The sequence below is a fragment of the Oncorhynchus masou genome, chromosome 32, assembly GCF_036934945.1.
Source record: "Oncorhynchus masou masou isolate Uvic2021 chromosome 32, UVic_Omas_1.1, whole genome shotgun sequence".
In the NCBI taxonomy this organism is placed as follows: domain Eukaryota; kingdom Metazoa; phylum Chordata; class Actinopteri; order Salmoniformes; family Salmonidae; genus Oncorhynchus; species Oncorhynchus masou.
The window spans coordinates 19045596-19064716 of NC_088243.1; the positions used below are offsets into that span (position 1 = coordinate 19045596).

The 19121-nt window shown below is 40.7% G+C and overlaps 1 protein-coding gene across 1 annotated transcript in view; it reads left to right on the plus strand.

Annotated features, from left to right (window-relative positions):
• The window catches only part of LOC135526930 (serine/threonine-protein kinase D1-like), a 58539-nt gene that overhangs the window by 10230 nt on the left and 29188 nt on the right, over positions 1 to 19121 (plus strand). Inside the window, exon 2 of the mRNA XM_064955599.1 lies at positions 14272 to 14410. Coding sequence (XP_064811671.1) covers positions 14272 to 14410 — 139 coding nt within the window. The remainder of the gene's footprint in view (positions 1 to 14271; positions 14411 to 19121) is intronic.

Consider the following 19121-nt stretch of genomic DNA (forward strand, 5'->3'; position numbering starts at 1 on the left):
GTGCATCAAAGCTGGGACCGAGAGACTGAAAAACAGCTTCTATCTCAAGGCCATCAGACTGTTAAACAGCCACCACTAACATTGAGTGGCTGCTGCCTACACACTGACACTGACTCAACTCCAGCCACTTTAATAATGGGAATTGATGGGAAATGTTGTAAATATATCACCAGCCACTTTAAACAATGCTACCTTATATAATGTTACTTACCCTACAATATTCATCTCATATGCATACGTATATACTGTACTCTATATCATCGACTGCATCCTTATGTAATACATGTATCACTAGCCACTTTAACTATGCCACTTTGTTTACATACTCATCTCACATGTATATACTGTACTCGATACCATCTACTGTATCTTGCCTATGCTGCTCTGTACCATCACTCATTCATATATCCTTATGTACATATTCTTTATCCCCTTACACTGTGTATAAGACAGTAGATTAGGAATTGTTAGTTAGATTACTTGTTGGTTATTACTGCATTGTCGGAACTAGAAGCACAAGCATTTTGCTACACTCGCATTAACATCTGCTAACCATGTGTATGTGACAAATAAAATTTGATTTGATTTGATTTTGATTTGATTTATCTAAGTGAGTGAGCACTCCAGACCCTTGGTTATTCACTGTAAAATGAAAAGTACAGTATAATAACAAGTAGGAATTTAATTTACAGTGAGACATGTTCATTGATTTTGTTCCGGTAATTATTCTTTATAATAACAATGATTTTCTTTTCTCTACTGGTTATGGACGTCCACCCATCGTACCCCATGGTACCAATCATTTCTCAGCTCTTTAGTAGCTATCTCTCTAGCTTTCATATCAGACATTCTCTCTAAAGGCATGCGTTCAAGTCTAGAGTTATAAAATATACAAATATATATTTCCCCAAATTAATACCTTAAATTAAAAGGTTCCAGATTTCCTGTTCATTCCCTTCTAATTCTGCGAATTTTCCAACCGATATTTCTGAAAAATCTAGGAATTTAGAGATAGTGACTGGAATTTTGCAACTCTATTCAAATACACTAGTATCCCTGAAGAGTTACATAAATCACATAATAAAAAATAAAAAAACGTGGCAGGGTTAGTCTAGACTAGAGAGTTTGCCTTTGAATTGCAATTGTATGTGTTGTGAGCATTTATGTGTACTGCACCTCGTATCACTCTGAGGGCTAAAATAATAGCAATAGCTGCAGCAACAGCTCTTCTATGTCCGCCAGTCATAGGGGTTTGTGTGTACAGAGTGAGGCAGAGAAGCAAAAGCCCAGAAGTGTAACAGTATTGACCAGTGGTTGTCACACCACAGCCAGCAATACTCACAGTGAGAAACACATGATCAACCTCTGCTCATACCATACAGGGATAATAACCTGGCTGAAGATGTTTACATTTTAGCAGACACTCTTATCCAGAATGACTTACAGTAGTGAGTGCATACATTGTCATACTCCTACTCTATTTGCCTATAAAATATAAAATGACAATACGTGACATATTGTATACTGTATCATAAAAACTTTAAGGACCTAGTTACAACACCTAGTTATAAATTCCTGGTTTACAGGCCACATCAGCCCTTCAAGTCACATTATGCTCGCTTGCAAAGTGATGTGTAATTCCTATTGGAATCCAGCCAGAGTGAGGATATCCAACAATTGGAACTTTTAATCAACCTCAACCTGCATAGAGAATGACTGCCAGGGTAGAGCATATTGATTAATCAAGTCATCTAAACTGGAACAACCATCTTAGTAACGGGGCCCAATATTCTCCTACTTTCTGCTCAATAAAATCATCAAAGGGCTACATTGAAAGACAGAAATCATGGCAAAGATCTCAACTACTGTACATCAGTACTGTATACGTAAAAGGATGAAGGGAATAATATATACATGTACAAATATTCCCATGTAGGCACAGTTGAAAACATTCTCACTTATATTTTTAAATGTATCATATTACCCAAACTCCTGATGTTAAAGTTTAAACACTGAGGTAAACACTAATGCTCTGGCACTATTTCAAAGAAAGAGAAAAACATGACAATAAAAAAGCTTATTCAAATTCAGAAGGATTATAAATAATAATCAATGTACCCTTTCTTCCAAAATGGTTCGTATGTTGTTTAAGGTAGAAAGAACCCTCGTCTACTAAAAAGGGTTCTTCAGATGAAAACGGCATAACCCTCTCCCTCTGCACAGAACCCGTTTGGGATCCTTTTGAAATGTAATGCTTTGTACAGTCGAGTTTGACAATATCTCACCTTCGGTGGTGACAAGGGCTTGGACAAGTCAGGCAATCTTGAGGCGTCTCTAGCTGTATGTGCTATACTGAGTGTGCTATTTAGTATCACCCAAGCCACATCCACACCTCTGTCTCTTGATAGGGAGTTCCTTTCCATTTACACAACTCAGTCAGGACTCTGAGCCAAAGACCACACTATCTCTGGGGTAAAGGTGTCAGTTAGTAAACACAAGGAAAGGTGTATAACTTTTTGCGCAATGCACTGTATTTTGGGAGTACATGCCATTTCTCATGAGAGGAAGGTGATCCTATAAGATTGTCAGGATTTGTAAGTTGCTATTTGATTGAAAAGGTGTCCATTCTATGTGATGCAAGGCTTATATTTACAGTAACTGCATTATTAAAACGAAATAGTCAGCAATATACGCCCACAGTATAGTTGTGAGGTACAGGCACTGGAAACTGATCCATAACATGAAACAAAAATACATTAACAAAAAGAAGAGGTAATTGATATCAGAGCAATGAGCCTGTTATGTGGGTCGTTCCACCAATTTGGTGCCTTTTGAGAGGGGAATGTAACTTTGAGGGGAAAAAAACAGTTGCTTTAACCTTATTTTAACATTCTGTCATAAAGAGCACATGATCAACTTCATAAAAACAAGTTTTTCCATATCAAGAGGTTAAATAAATAAAAATATATAGATATAGTATTATAGTATACCTGTAAAGTGCCCAAAAAAGTTACAGGGTTGACCGTAACAGGGTTTACCATTTTTTATCTTAAATCAGCCATCCCCTTGTGACAGGGGGAATGGAAGCTTGTTGTGTGCAACCAGGAGGGGCAAAAAATGTATTGTTAAAACATTTCTAGCCTGTCTATCTATGGGTAGTAGGGTTGACATGTTATTCTAGCCTGTCTATCTATGGGTAGCAGGGTTGACATGTTATTCTAGCCTGTCTATCTATGGGTAGCAGGGTTGACGTGTTATTCTAGCCTGTGTATCTATGGGTAGCAGGGTTGACGTGTTATTCTAGCCTGTCTATCTATGGGTAGCAGGGTTGACGTGTTATTCTAGCCTGTCTATCTATGGGTAGCAGGGTTGACGTGTTATTCTAGCCTGTCTATCTATGGGTAGCAGGGTTGACGTGTTATTCTAGCCTGTCTATCTATGGGTAGCAGGGTTGACGTGTTATTCTAGCCTGTCTATCTATGGGTAGCAGGGTTGACGTGTTATTCTAGCCTGTCTATCTATGGGTAGCAGGGTTGACGTGTTATTCTAGCCTGTCTATCTATGGGTAGCAGGGTTGACGTGTTATTCTAGCCTGTCTATCTATGGGTAGCAGGGTTGACGTGTTATTCTAGCCTGTCTATCTATGGGTAGCAGGGTTGACGTGTTATTCTAGCCTGTCTATCTATGGGTAGCAGGGTTGACGTGTTATTCTAGCCTGTCTATCTATGGGTAGCAGGGTTGACGTGTTATTCTAGCCTGTCTATCTATGGGTAGCAGGGTTGACGTGTTATTCTAGCCTTTCTATCTATGGGTAGCAGGGTTGACATGTTATTCTAGCCTGTCTATCTATGGGTAGCAGGGTTGACGTGTTATGTTCAACCCACTCAGTCTTCCACCACAAAACACCAGACAATTGGCAAACAGAGTAGAACCAGCTTACCTGCTTTTACGCTATTATTTGACCATCAGATGTTCAATGTTTCTTTTGGGGAAAAAAGTAAAAGTTTCACAATATTAAAACGAGAGTTCAGATCACATGACAGGGTTGACCTTAAAATGAGGGACAGTTCAACATTTTTCCTTCAAATGAATCACTAATCACATTAAATAACTAATAATCTTCAAAAATAACTTTTTCAAAGCAACAAAATAACTAGGGCTTTACAATGACTCTGAGACATTTTGGGGTTAAGTGGGTTAAACTCTTCCTAGAAGTCCACAGATGGTGCACAGAGGGACATGTGAAAATGTATAATTTTTTGCACTTTATTTTATACATATTCTTATTGAATTGTGAATGTGATTGATTCTCCATGTGGTTAATATATTATTATTAATATTATTTCTGGTCACATATACTGGATAGATGCAAAAGGGCACTTTTTTTTATTAAAGGGCACTTCGTTGAAAATGTAATGTTGATGCACAACTTCTACTTAAAATATCAAAGTCACTCATTTCGTGGAACGACCCACGTCCATTTTGAGAGTGCTTGTGTTATTCTTAGTCTTTTTTCCCCACTCAATTCTGCTTAGTCACTCATTTCCACAAAACTGTGAAAATTGGATTTGTTTTGATTTGAAATAGGTTGTGTAGTCATTGTGTACTTCCTTTGTCAGAGCAGTATAGCATTTGGTTTTGCTATTCTTGGGCGTTAGTTTAGAAACGTTATGACCACGGTACATTTAGACACTTCTATCCACTGAGATGTATACAGTACTGCTGCAACAGACTGCTCTCCCACCACTTAGACACTTCTATCCACTGATATGTATACAGTACTGCTGCAACAGACTGCTCTCCCACCACTTAGACACTTCTATCCACTGATATGTATACAGTACTGCTGCAACAGACTGCTCTCCCACCACTTAGACACTTCTATCCACTGAGATGTATACAGTACTGCTGCAACAGACTGCTCTCCCACCACTTAGACACTTCTATCCACTGAGATGTATACAGTACTGCTGCAACAGACTGCTCTCCCACCACTTAGACACTTCTATCCACTGAGATGTATACAGTACTGCTGCAACAGACTGCTCTCCCACCACTTAGACACTTCTATCCACTGAGATGTATACAGTACTGCTGCAACAGACTGCTCTCCCACCACTTAGACACTTCTATCCACTGAGATGTATACAGTACTGCTGCAACAGACTGCTCTCCCACCACTTAGACACTTTTTGTTCAATTGCAGCTGATGTGCATATTCAATTTTAAATCAGATCATTTCGCCGTGATTATACTTGGACTTGGAACTCGACTTAAGCCTTGTTTATACCTGCCGCTAACATGCGTCCTTTGTCTTGATCATATCCGGATTTTGATCGTGCACACATTTTCAGAAATATGTCTACACAATGTATTAAAATGTGTCTCATATCTGTCCACATTGTGACCAGATTTCCTGGGCCTATTCTTTCAAAACATCATATTTATTTATTTATTTTAAAACATAATTATAATGATTAAATGGTTTCACTGTCCATATCTGTCTACACTTGTAAGATATCCAGACACAATGATTGCTTGACTATCTCCAGAGCTGGTCATGAATATCTGATCACAATCAGATCAGAATGCATCTTTTAATCATCTACACCTGTCTGAAAATGTGGGCACAATCAGAATGAGGACAAGATCAAGACAAAGGATGCATGTTGGAACCAGGTATAAAAAAATGGGGCATGAGACACTTATAGCACAGGTTCACTCAGTCATGAATCAATGACATTGTTGAACTTCACAGTTTGTGTACCATATTGCATTTTTTCATAGCTTTTTAGTCACAAATATCTTGTTTGAAAACCTCAACAACAAGATTTAAACCTTTGCACAGTGGAGTTTGCTACCAAGGTGTAAGGTGAAAGAAAAGCATAGGTTGATGTTCTCAGAAGGAAGGGCAACTCAATAAGACTAGTCTATGGCGTAGGTGTGGGAGCAGAACGGCAGTTAGAGCTGCATTGGTGATTCACACAGGCTGAATAGCTTTCAGAGGCTATTTCCCCCTCAGCCGACGGACTGAGCCGCAGCTGCTTCTAACAGTGTTAAAAACAGAACTTCAGCTAGCTACGCCACTGACTGTGCCTATTGTTTGAGAGAGAAGACGGCCTCCAAATTGATGTTCTTTGTACATCGCACTTATCCGTAAAAAATATAAAGCAGGAAAATAACAGTGTTGAAAGGCCATCTTAGAAGTGCCACATCAGTCTCCCCAGAGCGGCAATATAGCTAGTACTGTTGCCTGTGAATGTCCTGTGCTTTTAAAAGTAGCATTTCTCCCTCATAGGGGGGTAAATGACAAGGTTCAGTCTCTCTCTGCTTTTCTTTTGATGGTTCAGACATTCAGCAGATATATGTGAATCCGTTGTGTCAAATAAATGAATATAATTTCAATCAGGAATCGAGCCTTGGGTTACGCTGCCATGACAACCCTACTGTTACAGTGGGATTGCTCTCATGGTGACCTCAGTACCACACTTACCTCTGTATATTTTTTGTACAGACCTCATTAGAGGCTGACAGGAGAGATATCTACTGCCATTAACTAGGTAGAGAAAATTGAGATATAGATTTGTATTTTCCACACTCTTAGAAATAAGGGTATGGTTAGGGTACAGTACAAATATAAAAAAAAAATATAAAAAATAAATCACATAATGTATCTTCAAGTACAGATAAAATCTTACATGGTAGGCCTACTGTTCGGTACCTTTTAGGGTACATGTGTGGATAATCTACTATAATGGTACATTTTTGTACCCAATATTTTGTATATAAAAGGGACAATCATCACACACTCTCAAAAACCACACCCATTATCATATTTCCCAGCATGCTCTATTGTAGGTCGATTTTTGTTTGTTTCAATATGTGTTTTTGCATGCACATTGATTGATTGATCTTATGCTACACAAAGATAAATATCATACATTTTTCTAAACTAATCCAATCTGTTAGTATTCGGACTTATTGCACCCGTTACTGAGATGGTTGTTCCCGTTTAGATGGTTTACGTAGTCTCATTTTTTATTATTCCCTACCTTGGCAGTCATTATAAATGCAGAATTCAGGTGATTAAAAGTTAACATTCATGGATATTCTAACTTTGGCTAGATTCAAATAGGAAATACATATGACTTTGCAAGCCAGCATAATGTGACTTGCCTAATGTGGCCTGCAAACCAGGAGTTTCAGACCACTGTGTTGCGGTAAAACTAGTGTCAAGTTATCGCCTCATGATATATGTAATGTATTGTCACAAAGAGTTTAATTTAAATGATACAATTTTAATTTAGGCACTCTACAGGACTGAAAGCCATTGAATGCTACAACCATATCTCTATCACGAGCACACAGTCATATGGGTGGTACTGGTAACTCAAAAATGTGTTTGAAAGGCACCCTGGGAAATATGCAAATAAGGCTTTACACACTACAGTGTTAAAGCAACACCCCAAAACCTTTTTAGAGGTTATTTTTTTGCCACTTAAAAGGAACACACAGCTTTGTCATAGTGGTGGCACCCGAAAAAGTCAAATTTGTACCTTTTCTGAAGGTAAGCTTTTCTACCTGTACTATCTTGTCCCCTAATGTACACTATTGGCTCTATTAAGTTGCAAACTACCAAGGTACAGTTATGTACCTATAACTAAAAGGTGCAAGGAACGTACCTTGCAGGGTACCACAGTGACGAGTGTTTGTGCCCCTTAAGGAACTAAATTCTGAGATTTCTGAGAGTGCAGGAGCTGTTTGAATTTCAACCAGACATACAGGTTAGGGCTTTTTCACATATAGTCCTCCTTAAAATAAGTGATCTCAGTCCTCTTTAATTAAAGTGAACTCTGCGGTTAAAAAAATAAATAAGAGTCAAATAACTCAGTTCTCTTTGTATTCACACTGCCCTTGCCTTTGAATGAGGACTCAACTCTTTTGCTAGTTCACCTCATCTATTTTGTAGTCTGAGTTATCTTTGCATTCACATTGCTATGAAAGGAACCAAGATCTTTTACCAACATTCACTCAATGCACTCTGGGTTTTTACGAAGTGCAGGAAAAGCCATTCCATCAGAATGTGTTATCAGACAGCTAGAAGTACCTACAGTTGATATTGGAAGTTTACATACACTTAGGTTGGAGTCATTAAAACTCATTTTTCAACCACTCCACAAATTTCTTCTTAACAAACTATAGTTTTGGCAAGTTGGTTAGGACATCTACTTTGTGCATGACAAGTAAATTCTCCAACAATTGTTTACAGACTATTTCACTGTATCACAAATCTAGTGGGTCAGATGTTTACATACACTAAGTTGACTGTGCCTTTAACAGCTTGGGAAATTCCAGAAAATTATGTCATGGCTTTAGACGCTTCTGATAGGCTAATTGACATCATTTGAGTCAATTGGAAGTGGACCTGTGGATGTATTTCAAGGCCTACCTTCAAACTCAGTGCCTCTTTGCTTGACATCATGGGAAAATCAAAAGAAGTCAGCCAAGAGCTCAGAAAGAAATTGTAAACCTCCACAAGTCTGGTTCATCCTTGGGAGCAATTTCCAAATGCCTGAAGGTACCACTTTCATCTGTACAAACAATAGTACACAAGTATAAACACCATGGGACCATGCAGCCATCATACTGCTCAGGAATGAGATGCATTCTGTCTCCAAGAGATGAACGTACTTTGGTGCGAAAAGTGCAAATAAATCCCAGAACAACAGCAAAGGACCTTGTGAAGATGCTGGAGGAAACATGTACAAAAGTATCTATATCCACAGTATAACGAGTCCTATATTGACATAATCTGAAAGGCTGCTCAGCAAGGAAGAAGCCACTGCTCCAAAACCGCCATAAAAAGCTAGACTACGGTTTGCAGCTGCACATGGGGACAAAGATGGCACTTTTTGGAGAAATGTCCTCTGGTCTGATGAAACAAAAATATAACTGTTTGGCCATAATGACCATCGTTATGTTTGGAGGAAAAAGGGGGAGGCTTACAAGCCGAAGAACACCATCCCAACCGTGAAGCATGGGGGTTGCAGCAACATGTTGTGGGGGTGCTTTGCTGCAGGAGGGACTGGTGCGCTTCACAAAATAGATGGCATCATGAGGGAGGGAAATTATGTGGATATATTGAAGCAACATCTCAAGACATCAGTCAGTAAGTTAAAGCTTGGTCGCAAATGGGTCTTCCAAATGGACAGTGACCCCAAGCATACTTCCAAAGTTGTGTCAAAATGGCTTCAGGACAACAAGATATTGGAGTTGCCATAACAAAGTTCTGACCTCAATCCTACTGAACATTTGTGGGCAGAACTGAAAAAGTGTGTGCCAGCAAGGAGGGCAACAAACCTGACTCAGTTACACCAGCTCTGTCAAGAGGACTGGGCCAAAATTCACCCAACTTTTTGTGGGGAGCTTTGGAAGGCTACCTGAAATGTTTGACCCAAGTTAAACAATGTGAAGGCAATGCTACCAAATACTAATTGAGTGTATGTAAACTTCAGACCCACTGGGAATGTGATGAAAGAAGTAAAAGCTGAAATAATTCTCTACAATTATTCTGACATTTCACATTCTTGAAATAAAGTGGTGATCCTAACTGACCTAAGACAGGGAATTTTTACCAGGATTAAATGTCAGGAATTGTGAGAACTAAGGTTTATGTACTTCCAACTTCAACTGTATTTACAATTTGAATGCTAATAGATTGCATTTAGTTCAAAGACAATGCATAATAATTATAATCAGAAGATAATATTAACATGTAAATATGCTTGGTAAGAGAAAAATAATAATTGCAGATTAAATATTGCTGTAATTGAAACCCCAATGTAGGCTACTGCCCCTTTAAGAGCTAGTGTTGATTTTGTAACCTATTTTGTGATTGTCACAAAATATTGTCTCCTCCATGAATGTGGAAGAGGTCCATTTATTCTGGGACACACCTGGCCCAGGTGTTTCCCATGTAGCTGACGACCCTCCCCAACTCCGCCATCCTAATAAGGAAACAAGAACAAAGACAGAATACGGCAGACAGAGTGGGAGGGTCGTCACATTCCCCCCCATAAAACCGGGGACCAACAAGGACCCCGGAACATACCAGCCTCTGCAGTCCGAAATTGACACAGCCTCTGCGTCCCAAATTGACACAGCCTCTGCGTCCCAAATTGATGAGGGGTTATGTGTTCACACCTCCACCAACCAACCTCCTCCCCAGACCTCAGCAACCTTTGCGCATAGGAAGCAATATTTAAGAAGAAAGAACACAAGACCAGGAAAAACAGACAGGAAAGATAGATGACAACCCCAACCAATGGTCAGTCACAAACATTCAGTAAAATGGCACAAGAGACCACAACAGCTACAAACTCCAACGAAAAGAACATCAGGGTCCTTAATTTTTACAACTCCCAACGAGTCATAGTCACTGCCAACGAGTCATAGTTACTGCCAACGAGTCATAGTCACTGCCAACAAGTCATAGTCACTGCCAACAAGTCATAGTCACTGCCAACAAGTCATAGTCACTGCCAACAAGTCATAGTCACTGCCAACGAGTCATAATTTCACTAATTTCAATCATTTAACCTTGTAGTGTTCAGCCATCTTCAACAGCTGTTCTTTAGTACATAATTCTAACAGGTCCTCTGATGGAAAGCGAATGAACTTGTGTACATGAGACACCATAGTCATAAGTAAAGTCAATAATCTTGCTCAACCCCTCTGCTGAGCACATCAGACCACAACCAGAGAAATGACAATCACCCTGAGCACCACAGAAGAGAGATGAGATACGGAGCTTCCCCAAACCTACAATAACTCAACCCTAGTCTTCGTGCAGATTTGCGGTGGGAATTTACGCACTGTAGCCCGCTGGCAAGGAAAAACTCCCCAGCATGCTGGCAAATTCCACCAAGCCACGGATGTGCCCCCGAGACAACTGCTCAGTCCACAGACACCACACAAAAATAACAAACATTTAACCATGCCAAACATGTCCAAAAATGAAACACGTCGCTAAGCCTATCAGGGGTAAAAGGCTATAGCTCCAGGTAGCAAGTTCCACTACCCTACACAAATCTCCTACCGAGGTACACAGCCGATTTACTCACCTCCTCAGACTGACTTCCCAACAGAAAGCAGAACAAGAGTTCAGGCTAGGCAGGGCCTGGAAACTAACCATTATCGCTCTCCAACGCAGCACACAAACCAAGCAACAAAATCAACCAATACTGGGCCTATCAAACTCAAAACACAATATGCAAACCAAACACATACCTCCACGGTCTCCCAAACCAATAGTTCAAAGATCCCGGACGAGCCCCCACTTGTCTCGAACCGGCTCAAAGCCCGTAACAAAGGGAGACAACGTGGAGATAAGGAGTAACAAAATATATTTATTAACCAAAGCAACTAAGGAAAATATACAATGGTGTGTGTAATCAGTAATGTAAGTGAGTGTTTTTGCATGCATGAATGTGATAATGCAGGGTGTTGAAAGGTGCCAATGCAAACAAACAAAAGGCCACCAAGAACCACAACACAATCTACAAAGGTGTCTGCATGGAGAGAGTCTCCTCCATGAATGTGGAAGAGGTCCATTTATTCTGGGACACACCTGGCCCTGTGTTTCCCATGTAGCTGACGACCCTCCCCAACTCCGCCCACCGGCATCCTAATAAGGAAACAAGAACAAAGACAGAATACGGCAGACAGAGTGGGAGGGTCGTCACACTATTCAATCCCCACAATCAAATAAACAGCATATGAAGCTCTCTTAGCCTATAGCTCACATATTGCAAACAAATAATCAGAAACATCTTGTCAGTACAAAACGCCACACATACTTTTTGTTTCTCCACGAATCTGAATCATCATCTTCTCACTTTTGCAGAACCAATGAGAGGTGTTATGGCAAGGGAAACGGTGTTGCATAATGTCAAGCCAACCTGGAGGCCTTTGTGTACATATTATCTTAAAAAAGTCAGCCAGACCTTGTAATTAAAGTGAACCGAACCCAGACCACCTCCTGCGATGGTCTCAGTTCGGTTCGCTTCGGGGCTCTTTTAAGTGGTCTGAGTTCCTTTTGGAGTGTTCACACTGCACGACAAATTTGGGTTCACAAAAATTGTCTGAATGTGACCAAGTGTGAAAACATCCTAAAATGTGTGATATTGCTACTAAGACGCATTATTCACAATAGGATTAGCTAACATATTAGACTCATAGTACAATTGTGAGATGCTTAACTTTTTTTAATGATAGAGATATGTTAATTTCCATGCCACTTGAAGTCTTCTTTCTTTTTGTCTTAGACAATATTTGGAAAATATTATCATTGTTCATTCATATTGATAAAAAAAATCTACTAGGTCTCTTTCCCTCTAGCTGTTTCTGTTGCATCGTTATCCTCGGGTGCTCCCTTTGCAGAACATACTTTGTGACTAGTCTAAGGGTAACAGTTGATCAAATGACTGTATCCCTGTGTGTGTGTGTGTGTGTGTGTGTGTGTGTGTGTGTGTGTGTGTGTGTGTGTGTGTGTGCGTGCGTGCGTGCGTGCGTACGTGCGTGCGTGCGTGCGTGCGTGCGTGCGTGCGTGTGTGCGTGCGTGCGTGCGTGCGCGCGCGCGTGCGTGCGTGTGTGTGTGTGTGTGTGTGTGTGTGTGTATGTGCTTGGCTAGATGGTGAAGTAGTGGAATTGGCTACATGCTGTAACCTAGCTCATCAGAGTAGATCAATAGCGGGTTATGCACAGCAGTGGTTCCCTCACCACACTACACAGGTCAGTCAATATGTTGCTCTTTTCTTTGACATTGGATTGATTGGCAGGCTGTTATTCCTAAAACTGTTTTGTAACTAACCACAGAAATAGTGTTTAAACGTTGTGCAAGTAGTTTGACTTTGGATAGATTAGTGAAAACTGACCTTGAGAAATCCAGTGTTCTACTACAGAACATGGTGAAACAGACCAGTCTCCTTTTACTATGTTTCTAAATACCAAGGGTCTGTTCAGCTGGGTGCAACATTACAGCATGTGCAGCTCTATCCAATGCGTTTCTCTCTGCAATATTCTGCATGTTTCACCTAATTGAAATCACCCCAGGTTTGTTTAGTGGCCTTGCTGTGGACTGTTTTCTAGCATCCTGGGTATTTATTTGTATTAAGTATTAATTAAGGTAATTTTCTAACTCCATTAAAATATAGTAAGGGGTCTGTTAATTAATGTGGGCTCCTTGGCAAAAGACTGTTTGGTTTAACACCTACCCTACATTTACCAAAGGAAAACAATTGCCATGTCTGTTTGTTGGCTATAGGCTTCTGCCACTTGGTAAAGACTGTATATAACATATTATAAGCTGCATAATAAGACATAATACGGGCTCGTAACATGCTTATAACAGTCTGCATCATTATGCATAATCAGCAGAGTAAAACTCAGTTGATGAGGCATATTACCTAGCTGTGACTTGCATTACTACTGAAAGGATGCTGTGATGAACAGCTTTGTAAATATCCCTGAAGAACCATTGGAGCTACTCAGTAATGCGCTAGTATATTTATTACATCAATTGTCAGTTTGGTATCAGACAGTACAGTATCATCAATTGTGAAAATTTGAACAATGGGCTCTCTAAATTGAATTTAGAGACAACGTCATTGTTCCTCTAAATGTTATAAGGTTAATGTAATCAAAATCATATCAAAGTTTATTGGTCACGTACACAGATTTGCAGGTGTTGTATGTAGCAGGTGCATTGAAATGCTTACGTTACTAGTTCCAACAGTTCAGTCGAATGTCTAGCTAATACAATACTAATACACAAATAAAATAAAACAATGAACAACGAAATGTCAGAACAAGTCCAATTAACTCTCCACGTAGATATATTAGAGTGAGCAGTGTCAGAATCCAGAATATAAATATAAATACATGGTGTGTATAGACCGTATATAACTTGAAAAGAAAATGGTATGCATGTATATTACGGTGAGCTATGTGGAGAATAGCGTACACTGTAGCGTACACTCTGTCCTAGTCTGCTGTGTGAGATGCCCCCAGAAGGGCCTCTATTGAGACTGCTGTCTTCTTGGGTTGCATACAAGCAAAGCAGAAAAGGGCCTCTTTAATGTGACAATTAAACATCATGTTTTATAATAGTTTGAAAGGAAATAATTGTACATTTCTCTCCAATAAGTCAACCAGCAATATAACAACAAATGTTAACCAATGCCAGCTACTCTTTTTGTGTCTCCCACACAGTTACCCGAGTGTGGCTTCTATGGGATGTATGACAAGATCCTGCTGTTCCGCCACGACCCAGGCTCAGAGAACATCCTCCAGCTGGTGAAATGTGCTACAGACATCACAGAGGGAGACCTGGTTGAGGTGGTCCTGTCAGGTAAGACCAATGTTCACTACACAATACACACTACCTGGTTGAGGTGGTCCTGTCAGGTAAGACTACAGTACACACTAGAATAGGGTTGTGTCCGTTAGCCCAAAACGGAAGAAAATAAACTGAGATAGGGAGGAAATACCCAAACTTGACCAATAGGAAACATTTGTTTTGGTTTTCTGATGCAAAATGTTTCAAAACATTTTGTCACAGTTTCCCCAATGAAAATGATCCCTCCTTAGAAGGTCACGCATGGCGTAGGGTAGCCTAGTGGTTAGAGCGTTGGACTAGTAATCGAAAGGTTGCAAGTTCAAATCCCCTAGCTGACAAGGTACAAATCTGTCGTTCTGCCCCTGAACAGGCAGTTAACCCACTGTTCCTAGGCCGTCATTGAAAATAAGAATTTGTTCTTAACTGACTTGCCTCGCAAAATAAAGGTAAAATTAAATCTTCATCATTTAAAGTGGAACTTCTCAACATGCATACAGTGTTCCTCTGGTTTTGAGTATGCAGCATGCTCCTGTTTGAGGGTGATTTCTGTTCACCTGTGTTCTTTTTGCATATAGGCTACATTCATTTAACCTTTGTCCACAGTATATTAATGCAGATCATATCACCTCCACCTTACCGGCCACCCTAGACCCACTTCAGTTTGCATACCGCCCCAACAGGTCCACAGACGACGCAATCGCCATCACACTGCACACTGCCCTATCCCATCTGGACAAAAATAATACGTACTGTATGTAAAAATGCTGTTCATTGACTACAGCTCAGCACCATAGTACCCTACAAGCTCATCATCAAGCTGGAGGCCCTGGGTCTCAACCCCTCCCTATGCAACTGGGTCCTGGACTTTCTGACGGGCTGCACCCAGGTGGTGAAGGTAGGAAACAACATCTCCACTTTGCCTCAACACTGGGGCCCCACAAGGGTGTCTACTCAGCCCTCTCCTGTACTCCCTGTTCACCCACGACTGCACGGCCATGCACGCCTTCAACTCAATCATCAAGTTTGCAGACAACACAACAGTAGTGGTCTTGATCACCAACAACAACGAGACGGCCTACAGGGAGGAGGTGAGGGCACTCAGAGTGTGGTGTCAGGAAAACAAACTTTCACTCAACGTCAAAAAAACAAAGGAGATGATTGTGGACTTCAGGAAACTGCAGAGGGAGCACACCTCTATCCACATCGATGGGACAGCAGCGGAGAAGGTGGAAAGTTTTAAGTTCCTGGGCGTACACATCACAGACAATCTGAAATGGTCCACCCACACAGACAGTGTGGTGAAGAAGGCGCAACAGTGCCTCTTCAACCTCAGGAGGCTGAAGAAATTTGTCTTGTCACCCAAAACCCTGACATACTTTTACAGATGCACAATCGAGAGCATCCTGTCGGCTGTATCACAGCCTGGTACGGCAACTGTACCGCCCTCCACTTCAAGGCTCTCCAGAGGGTGGTGCGTTCTGCACAACGCATCACCGGGGGCAAACTACCTGCCCTCCATGACACCTACAGCACCCGATGTCACAGGAAGGCCAAAAGATCATCAAGGACAACAACAACCCGAGGCAGTGCCTGTTCACACCGCTATCATCCAGAAGGCGAGGTCAGTACAGGTGCATCAAAGCTGGGACCGAGAGACTGAAAAACAGCTTCTATCTCAAGGCCATCAGACTGCTGAACAGCAATCACTAACTCAGAGATGCTGCTGCCTACATTGAGACGGAATCACTGGACACTTTAATAAATTGATCACTAGTCACTTTAAACAATGCCACTTTAATAATGTTTACATATCTTACATTACTCATATCACATGTATATACTGTATTTTATACCATCTACCTCAACTTGCCTATGCCGCTCGACCATCGCTCATCCATATACTTATATGTACATATTCTCATTCATCCCTTTAGATTTGTGTGTATTAGGTAGTTGTTGGGGAATTGTTAGATTACTTGTTAGATATTACTGCACTGTTGGAACTAGAAGCACAAGCATTTCACTACACTGACATTAACATCTTCTAACCATGTGCATGTGACCAATAAAATTGGATTTGATCTGATTTCATTTGCAATTGAACATAGGCCTATTGCATTCACTGGTTCTATTCAGCTCTCCTTTCTGTCAGTTATGTAGCCTCTGGAATAGACCAGTTGACATAGGGAAGAGAGGTGAACTCTCATTTGAACCCTTGAGGTTGAATAACAGCAGAAATTGGTAGGTTCCTTTTGTTGTGTTCAAAATGCAGAACATGTTCGAGCTTCATACAGATTGTGAACAGAGTACAAAGCATCTCCATAATAGCAGCTTGAAAAGGAGGAGAGAGATGTTACTCAGAGTAATGGACTAATCAGACGACACAATGATAATAGTGAGGACATAATGTTACTATGACATGAATTTACATGAGATAAGCTTGTGTGTATTCAGTGTGCTTGGCTAATAGCTATATGGTTAAGTCAGTCAACACAACAGACAAGAACATGAATAACTGTCTGCATGACAAAATACAGAACTATAGTGTATGTTGCTGCTGGCTGATGTAGCCTGCTACCAAAGATCATTTATCCACATATCCAGAGTGGTGCAGCGGTCTTAGGCGCAGCGGTCTTAGGCACTGTGTCTCAGTGCAAGAGGTGTCACTACAGTTGCTGGTTCAAGTCCAGGCTGTATCACATCTGGCTGTGATTGGGAACCCCATAGGGGCACAATTGGTGCAGCGTCGTCCAGGGTTTGGCCAGGGTAGGTCATCATTGTAAGTAAGAATTTGTTCTTAACGGACTTGCCTAGTTAAATAAATAATAATAAAAACTCTAGAAGGTTAGCTGCCAATCAGAACAAGTCAAGGTCTAGACATTTGGAGCTATCCCAATATGCACATTTACCAAAGACAGTAAGCTCTCAGATGCCCCTCTCTTGTGAAATAATATGGAAATAACAAAACAGTAAGTTGTCACACAAATCGTTGCTCATCTCTGTGTGTCCAGTGATGTCCCTCCCCACTCGGCACAGATGTCTATTCCAAGTTGTTTCAATTTAATTGAAATGACGTGGAAACAACATTGATTCAACCAGTGTGTGATCAGTGGGTTTGCTTTGTTTTGGCAGTGTTCTGCCCCTCTCCACCCGCTCCCCTTGTTGTGGAAAGTTTAAATGCCTCACCTGGTGAGAAATCAGGGGTGCGCTTATCTTAGCTCAGGAGTAGGACGTGATTCAAGTATCAATCTTGACACTGGTAAAGTGTTTTTCTAAACACTTGGCAGGCTTTCTCTTCCCCCTCTGTGTGTTACAGTATGGCAGGTCATTTAGTTGTGTCTGGTACAGCGACAGGGGAGACATGGGGTAGAGCGACACCTCTGTTACCTTGGCTACATGCCTCACTGGGAAGGTGACGGCTCAGGTCATTTAGTGATTTACTCGCCCAGATGCACAGATTCTCATAGACATGCTCCCCGACATCTGTCATGACACGTTTTAATGACACACTCAACAGCTGATAGAACAGTGAGCACACTAAAAGAAACGCAGGGAAAACCTTACAACTGTCAGAAAGAAGAAGTGAAGACGAGACAGTCTGTGGTTATTAATTGTGGTCATTTCCACCAAGGTCGCTGATCTGAACAAAATGTGTCCTCTGTTGACTGTGGTGTGTTGACATGTGTTTCTGTGTCTGTTTTTGCATCAGCCAGGCAGCGCAAAGTGAATCACAACAGAGAACTGCATTGATTCTAATGTATAGCTATTGTGTTATGTTAGGGTCACGTGCTGTAAAGGTTCACATTGGTATGTCTTACTGCACAGGTATTTATTTGTGTACTACTGTCTTTAGTCAGTTAATCTCAGTTTATGCTCACACTCACATTTGAGATAAAAGATCAGAACAGGATATAACCTTCTTCTGTTCCTTAATCTTGATGAGTCTTAGAAGATATATGAGGGAAGACAGTGTGAGTGTGATCATGCTAAAATAGAACAGCTGCTATAAACGCTTCCCAACTTGACAGATCCAGTACACTTGAGCTCCATTGAACTCATCAATAAAATCATTCATTCCCTTCACAGATGATCACTTGGGTTAAATCTCCTACGTACAAGGAGAAATAAAAATGCTTATGGTTGGTAAATTAACATTACGGTTTGTTACACTGCATCCCAGAGAGTTGTTTTCACCAGTCAGTCTTACTGTCAAAGATCTCGCAATCTGTGTATCCTCGTTTGAGCTTTACAACTTATAGAGCAAGTTAATTAGTGTGAAGGTGGATAGGATGCTAAAACCACTTTTTCTGTCATCAGCATGAGGGTGTGAACAGCGTACATTTGTTACGTTGGCGCAGGATGCTACTGGATGCAAGCAGGGGTGTGTAGACCATACTGTAAACATAAATATGGAAGAGAGGAAGAACTCAACTTGAACTCTGTCCTATGAGAATGCTTTCTGCCCTGTTTGTACACTGAAATGTGGCACACTGGAACACTTTTTGCCATTGTGGAAGAGTCAAATGATCAATACTGTACCATACTGGAATGTAGATACACTGTATCATGTGAGCAGACTTTACCACCACAGTAAAGTTTGTGTTCTTGTAGTATGCTTTAAAATGCAAATAAACATATTTAGATTCAGACTACCTAGACTCCACATTCACATACACACTAATTTTCTGAAGCATGTAATGACAGTTTACATGTTGTTAAACTT